The 7,996-nt window shown below is 48.4% G+C and overlaps 1 protein-coding gene and 2 non-coding genes across 4 annotated transcripts; 2 read left to right on the top strand and 1 right to left on the bottom strand.

Annotated features, from left to right (window-relative positions):
* The first annotated feature begins 28 nt into the window (after nt 1-28).
* On the top strand, nt 29-3,679 carry LOC118512221 (alpha-tocopherol transfer protein-like). 2 transcript variants are annotated; one of them, XM_036056337.1, is made up of 3 exons: nt 29-1,932; nt 1,999-2,810; nt 2,876-3,265. In XM_036056337.1, the coding sequence occupies exons 2-3, from the start codon at nt 2,091-2,093 to the stop codon at nt 3,137-3,139; spliced, it is 984 nt and encodes a 327-aa protein (XP_035912230.1). In that variant the 5' UTR covers nt 29-1,932; nt 1,999-2,090; the 3' UTR covers nt 3,140-3,265. The 2 variants fall into 2 exon arrangements, with proteins under 2 accessions (XP_035912230.1, XP_035912229.1); XM_036056336.1 differs by having other exon boundaries at nt 1,925-2,810; nt 2,876-3,679.
* A 1,435-nt stretch (nt 3,680-5,114) lies between these two features.
* Trnav-uac lies at nt 5,115-5,187 on the top strand. The gene has a single exon. It is a non-coding gene; the product is annotated as a tRNA-Val (tRNA).
* Nucleotides 5,188-7,096: 1,909 nt separating this feature from the next.
* Nucleotides 7,097-7,169, bottom strand: Trnav-uac. The gene has a single exon. It is a non-coding gene; the product is annotated as a tRNA-Val (tRNA).
* Nucleotides 7,170-7,996: the final 827 nt, after the last annotated feature.

Raw genomic sequence — 7,996 nt, forward strand, 5'->3', positions numbered from 1 at the left:
CACGCGCGCAGCCCAGGTCCAGGTAGCCACCGCCGGTTCATCTCTCTCTGTGTCTTTCTTTCTTTCTCCGCCCGTTCGAGTCTCGGTAAGTCGCTTCTTTTCTCTTCTTCCCACCTGTGCCTGGCTCACGTGGGGCAACTGGTTTCGAGCGTTTGATTTTCGATGCCGGATGAAGGAACATTGGAGACACAATGCTGGCGTGGAATGCGATCAGTGGGAGCATCAGCGGGGAGCCTGAACTGATTGGTGGTGGCGTTGTTGTTGTTGTGCCGTGGGTATTACAGACAGGGTGGCGAAAATTAGGCAGTTCACGGTGGGCCTCCGGTATCTGTCTTGCCATATGGTAAATTTTAATCTGCGTCAGCTGACCAAACGAGCAGCCGAGGAGTCCGAGTCCGAGTCTTCCGAGCTTGGCTAACGTGTGTTGCCGTTGGCGCGTAGCCTTGTGCCGAAATGCAAAACTATAAAATCGAGTATGTCGTCAATCGATGTTATGGTGTCTCATTCCTGCCTGTTTTGTGCAATAGGTCCCAGTCTATTATTGGGCACACGGCGCAGATAGATACTGCGGACGTTTTCGCAAACACACACAAGTTCACCCTTTTCGCTAGCCGATCGGTGATCACAACCGCACAGAAAAAAAAACTGGACCATTTAACCTTTGCAGTCGTTCCGTGCTACGCCTCTGCTACTACTACTACTGCTCAGGGGAAGGAACGAAAAATGGCGCACCATAATCTGGTTTCAAAGGATGCCAGGAGATTCAAGGTCTTGTCTTGGTGTCCCGCCCGGTAAGGTAAACCGGTGTACCAAGAGTGTTCCGGTCGTGGCCAAACGGTGTTGACACGGTGACAAACCAAAACCCGAAATGCGAGTGTAATCTCCTGTCGGAAATGTTTGCGCTTGTAGCAGACAAACATTTGCTTTGTTTTGGAACTGCTTTTGCTGAACTTTTCGGTCGCGTTCCGGAGCTTGGCTGGTTAATGGAACAACCAACAGCGTAATGGATAGTGGTAGAATTGTAGCTGACTTACAAGGGTCCCCCCAGGTCCATCATCGTGGGAGCCACACTAGGTGTGTGAAGGACAGATGCGCTGCTCACCCTTACCATCCAGAATAGGTCATGGTCGACACTCCTTTGCGCCTACTCCTGCTGCTGCTTTTCCAGTTTTGCGCCTCCGTACTTGATCGTTCGTCCGGTCAGGATAAGAGCGAGTTGTTAACAAACCTCCTTCCCCCGTAGGGTTTGACCCTCCACAGTAATGAGACACGCGACGAGCCTCGTTGCATAACCTCAATTTCATGACTGCGAAATCGAAGCGGCAAATAAGACGCGTTTCTGTCAACGTCATCACCCTTTCGTGCAACACACAATCGAGGGCTTCTGTTTTCACTCGGGATACAATCTTCTCGCAACAACGTGACCGGGGTGTGTGTGTGTGTGTGTCTTTTAATTACTTTTTTTGTGTGCTCGTCACAGCACTACACAAAATACGCCTGTTGCGAGATTGTTGAGGATCGGTTTTGGATCGTTTGGAGGTTTAGGCTTTTCGGCGTTTCTCGATCGATCTACACTTTCGGAGTTTTTTGATGGGAAAGTAGTGTTGATGGGTGGATGTGGCCATGTTTAGCTAACTGTCACGCAATTTCCTTATGTCACTATGGCGCTCGGCTGCTACTGCCAACCCGGTAGTATCTTGGCGACTGAGTTCTCGACCCTATTCTAGAGCAACCTGTCTGAACTCTCTCTCTCCCTCTCTCTATCTCCCTTTCTGCTCAACTGTGTACTATGCGAGATGCACTGCCGCGTGCAAAACGAATCATTATCATGTAATTGCAAATGTGCGTGTGAAGTCTGGACACAAGCATTAGACAATTAGCGAATGTACCACCCCGGCAGCGTCTTCGAAGACGGGGTAAAATCGCACAAAGGTAAGGCAGGCCTGTGGACGCCTGTTTTGAAACAGTTTTGATCGAGCACCGGTTCTATCAACACAGGCCCACAGAGTTCCGCCGAGTGCTGCCAATCCGTTATTGACCTGAAAGTGTAAATTTGTGGCTCAAAAAAAGGTGTCACTTCCTGCTTTACCATGCACTACGAAGATGACATGGACAAGCGTCCACGGGCGTACGTCCCATATCGATCGACACTAGACGAGCGTGACCGTGCGCTGGCTGCGAAGGAACTGCACGAGAATGAAGACACCCGGGACGCGTCAATCGCACAGTTGCGTGAGTTTATCGCGAAACATCCACAGATAGTGCGATGCCGCACGGATCCGGTGTTCCTGTTGCGGTTTCTTCGCTACCGGAAGTTTAATGTGACCGAAGCGTGTGCAACGCTGGAAGGTGGGTTGGCGTTTCTGATGCGCATGAGAACTCTTTACGGTGAGGAGGTCAACACCTTCCATCCGAATGTGCAGCGTATGCTCGAGCTGGACGCGATCGTCCCGCTTGGGTTCGATCGGAAGCGACGGATGGTGATTTTGGTGCGTGTCGGTGCGATGGATCCGAAGGACACAACAGCGCTGCTGCAGATGCGGCTCGGTGCGTTGGTGATAAATACGTGCTTGGAGTACGAGCGAACCCAGGTGCATGGGACGGTGTGGATAGTGGATTGTTCCGGCATGACGATGGGCCATGTGGGTGCATGGGGTCTGAGCGAGGTGAAGATGATGGCCGACTCGATCAATGAGGTGGTGACGATGTTCGTGAAGGAAGTGCATATGGTACAGGTGCCGAGAGTTACCTGGATGATCCTGGACCTGCTGCTGCCATTGCTGAGCCCTAAGATACGCGATCGATTCAAGGTGATAGAGGGCTTCGGTGTTGAGTGTTACACTGTTCTAACCAATTATCTACTCCATCTCTCCAGTTCCATCGAACACAGGACGAACTGCGCAGCGCAATCGATGGCTCGATCCTACCCACCACGTACGGTGGCGAGCAAAGCTTCAAACAGGCTGTCGAGAACTTTCGAGACATGTTCGAAGCGCAAACACGCTGGTTCAAGCTCGAACAGCAGTTCCTTATGGATCTTTCCATACCGGCGCCAGGTACGGCACGCAACCGCCAACGGAACGAGTTCCCGGGCGAAGAGGCCATGGTTGGAAGCTTCCGGAAGTTGACCGTCGATTGATGGGCGGCTCGGTTTGCGGGATGCATACATCTACCGATGCCGTGCCCCCTGAGGGCGATGCGATCAGTAGCCCAATTCCGGTTGTGTGGCATTCCGGAAAACCAGAATACGCACAATCCCAAACTACCAAAGAGTAAGTCAATTAGCAGAGTCGACCGAGGACCGAGGAGCGTGTCTGTTATGCACGATCGTTTGTGGTCAGAGTGTAGAGATCGCTTAGATAATTGCGATCGATATACCTGAGCGTCGGTGTGCGGTTACATGTGCGAGTTTGTGGCTATGTACAGAATCTGTCGATGTTAGGGCGAAGTTCTGGAGCCGCCGTTCACAAGGAAGCGGAGAAAAAAGGTAGTAATTACGTTGCAGTTATTGTTACATTTCTTACGTGATAGGGAAAGCAATACATTTACGCTTCACATTTCCATGGCACAGGGAACAGGTTGTGAGCTTAGGCATTGATAAGAGGTAGAGGTGTAAAACTTTCTTTAATTGACACTGATAAAACACAATAAACGGCATTCCACGATAAGCTTGCATTGCTCGGGTGGGAATGTTCCCTCAACCCCGGACGCCCAGCCCCGACTAATTGCCTGTCGTGGCCACCGATATAAACCGTTGGGTAATTACAGTGTTCGATCTCACGACCGATCGATATGCATCAATAAGCGTGCCGTGAAGAAATGCGCCATGCAGCAACATTCTCCTAAACGCTTCGCCATCGAGACTAGGAATTAGCGACTCGGCGTACGTCAGCACGAACACGGTCTCAGGCCACCTTTGTTCCGATACACCTGAACACCGAGACCTTGACTGCTGTGCTGCCCGGTTGCTTATGAAATCCGCATCTTAACAAGCCGTTTTGACGCACCAGTGACGTCCGAGGTAGGAAATTTCACCATCCTGAAGCGGCATCTCTCCTAACCCAACCCAGACGCCTTGCGGCGACCTTCGGCCACCCGAAACCACCCAAATCCCCCAAGCGCAAAACTGCATATTTCAACGCGTCTCATCTGTTTCGATATCAATCATACGTTCTGCGCTGCGTACAAGAAGCCGGTCCGGGTGACTTAACCGCTAAACGAAACGCAACTCCTCCCGACGACGCGGGGCAACGATTACAAACGACTTAGCTTTGAATTTTCGGTGTGGCCTCATATCGCTACCCCTGTGTGTGTGTGTGCGCCTTTAAATTTATGAACCAGCGCAGAAGAAAAAAAAACGCTCATTTTCCAACCTACCTTTTGTTGTCCCCTTCTGCTGGAAAAACTGGACCAGATGTTCGCTTCGGAAATGATTACAACGTCGCGTTGGCCCTTTTTGCCGATTGCGTTTGAATTTCTCGGTCCTCCGTTGCTTGAAGGTCAGTCGTAAGCTGGGGCAAACCGAACGGACGTCGTTGGTGAATAGAATGCATTTTTCCAATCCATTATTGGACCGCCTCAGGTGTTCATCTTTTCTCGAGCAGGTGATAATCGAGTTTTGAGGGTTGGTTTTGTCCACGATTAAATCGTGTCATGATTGTTGAAATGGTTGATTTGTTTTTTTTTTTTTTTGGCGAGGTGTTGATTTAATCTTGATGCAATGGTAGCGAACAAGCAGAGCGCAGACAAGAAACACGCTCATTTATCATGTCGATAAGATTGAAATCGACCATCGAATGGAATTGGCGGCAATTCGTATTAAAATGCAAAACGAAATAAATCATTTTCAGTTTAATTTGGGGCAAATTTGAACAAGAAAGAGACAAAAAATGGACCTCTACTAGCGGTGCTCATATTCAGTACTCGAAATCGAGTAATGTAGTGTTGAACCGACCAATATTGCGCCGCCCAACAGCAGGAAGTCGCTACCGTGTACAGACACCTTAATCCAACTGTCAAACAATCCCCCAGCAAACAAACTGCTTGCTGCCACCAATTGCGCATCAGCGAACGTTTGGCTTATATGCAGCGTAGAGCACTCGGCCCTCGACAACGGTTCCATAGTGTAGCGGTTATCACGTCTGCTTTACACGCAGAAGGTCTCCAGTTCGATCCTGGATGGAACCAGCGGTTCTTTTTGCTGTTCAAATCTCACGTGGGGAGTGATGTATTTTTTTTACACCTCAATCATGACAAACAATCCATACAAAAAAACAACCAACAATTTGTCAGCAGCATAAGCGTTTGACGGGGGAGGCGATGATGGGGTGGCGTTAAACATTTCACCTTCATCGCCACATATTTCTACGTTCGATTCTATGCTAATCAGAAGATGCAAGAAATACGTGTAAAAAGCGTCATTTTGAGGAACAAAAAAGCAGAGTTTGATTGTTGAAGGGTAGATAGCAGCACAGTAGAGAGGAAAAACTACGTGCTACATTTTCCCATTCGCACCAGCGATCTATTCATGTGTTGTTCCGACGCTGACATTTATGATTGATGTTTGACGCATTGTTTATCTAATTGTTCGCTGTTTTTGCTTTCATCTTCGGTTTGGCCTTCCTTGTTCTTCTATTTGTCGGCCGAACGATGTTTTATGGTTTTTCTTTATGCTCGTTGCACACTTCCGCAGATTTGCTGTGTGTAACGCTTGATATCTTTTTATCTGACAAAAAAGCCACCTTCCGAGAGAGTGTCAAGGAAAAAGTCACATTATTTTTAGATGCCACAGTTGGAATTAAGGCTTACGAAACGGACCGGACGTACAGTTTGTCAAATGGGAAAACTTTAAAATGTATACTTCAGAGTGCGTTCAGCTCCATTAAGTCTCCTTTCCGGGGCCATACACAGCGAGTGGTGGTGAGTTTAATATCGTTCGTTCCAATTACTTTTACCGATTAAGCGATTAACCGGAGCTGCCATTCGGAAACAAGAGCATGCACTCAGCAGCAGTGGCAAGCGAGGCTCGAAGGCGTGCTGCATCACACACACGATCGATTGGGTTAGAAATTTAATTAAAAGCGAGCGTGTGTAACACAAACGCCATAAAAAAGTCGTCTATAAGAAGCCGCACGAATTGTGACACCATATATTCTAGGAGAACACTCTCGCCCTGGAACTCTCGTCCACTTTATTCTGTCACTTTACTAATATCGTGCCGCGCGATTAATCGCATCATAATCGGGTGGTGCGCGCCCTTAATTCAATTAATTCATCACAATCTTCGCTGCCTGGCCCTTTGGCGGAGTGTTACGCTTTTCCCTCCGCTTACTTAGCTATTTGTTTGTTGTGCGCGATTGAGATGCGTGTATGCCAAGCGTTTAATTTGATCGTATCAATGTTTCAACACCCTGCAACGCAAACGCACTCGGGAAAATGCTGGCAATAGTGATGGAGTGGAAAGCAAGGGAGGCGCGCACTCCAAATGGACGACGCTCTAAATATGGTGATGAAAACTGATCCATTCAATCGAGTTTAGGAATCTTCGAGGCTTGAGGAGGCAGAGAGACTGATGTTTAGAGGAAGGCATCAAGCAAACGCGATCGTAAAAAGCCAGACACTTACTGTACTAACCACAAAACATAACCGAGAAGCAGCTTTTGCCCGGGACGAATGGTTTTAATTAGTTCTGATCAATTATTGCATTTAGGGACACGCACGCTGGCCCTTTCGATCGAGAGCAGATGCCATCATCAAAAGTGTGGAAACGCGCGTTGACACTTGCATCTCGGGTCCCCCCGTAAAAGGGCATGGCATGTTTCAAAAAATTTGACACTAATTGCGCGATTCAATCAAGACAGTTGACGCTTGGGATAACATAGTAGGCAGGGCTGAGAGCAATGTGGAACTTTCTTTAGAGATCCCATGATCCGCGGGACAGTATTAGCTGCAGTTGGTCGGGTAGAATTAAAGAATATTACATATGTGAGATATATATCCTCGGACCGAAATGAACTAAGATATCTTGTCGAAAAAAATAGGTCTTTCTAAGAAGAAGGAACCCTAACATCAACACAGTAAAGTAAAAAAAAACCGCTGGTTCCATCCAGGATCGAACTGGAGACCTTCTGCGTGTAAAGCAGACGTGATAACCGCTACACTATGGAACCGCACATGCTGCTCTGCGCGCTACAATCGTACTGATTACTTCGATCCTGCTCTTGGCTTATGCACTCACCTCAATAGTAGATTATCAAGCTCTCCAGCCCCTCTCCCCTCCTCTTCCCCCTCATTCGTGAATTTGTGGGCCGCGAATCACCACCAACATCTTCCAGGCACCGGACACGGAAGAGTAGACCTCGAAATTCTTTCCCAAATCTGTGTGTGACAGTGGCCCGGCCCGGTAAAAGAACAAACCCGACTGATAGGAACGTGCGCGGTCATCATCATCACACGATTAAATCGCTTTTTCGGTACCACCGCCACCCGGGGTCAATGTCACAACTTTGGTTTGGTGGATGGGGATGCTGAGATCCGCGTTTTTTTCCGCCAGAAGACATTAAAATAGGTCCCAAAACTGTGCGACGACGACCAAGAGAAGAGATACGCGAACCCAACAAGTGCACCACCATCGGTCGTCCCATCTGAGACAGAAGAGAGCTTAGGTTTTTGAATGTGTCCGCGTACGTTATTTTCGGGCTGATTACATTCCAATACGGGGACGGATTTGAATCACTTAACAAACAAAAAACACGAAACCCCCAGACGTAAGTAGCAGCAAGTAAATCGATGAGCTAATAAAATGCGCGCGCGCAAAATATGATAACGTACGCGCGCGGCGATGTTCGAACTCGATTCTTCACTCGATGTTCTATGTGTGTGTGTGTGTGTGTGTGTGTGTGTGTGTGTGTGTGTGTGTGTGTGTGTGTGTGTGTGTGTGTGTGTGTGTGTGTGTGTGCTGTTTCCCTGCATATATGTTGCACGGTTTGCGGCTTAT

Source organism: Anopheles stephensi, chromosome 3, assembly GCF_013141755.1.
Source record: "Anopheles stephensi strain Indian chromosome 3, UCI_ANSTEP_V1.0, whole genome shotgun sequence".
Lineage (NCBI taxonomy): Eukaryota > Metazoa > Arthropoda > Insecta > Diptera > Culicidae > Anopheles > Anopheles stephensi.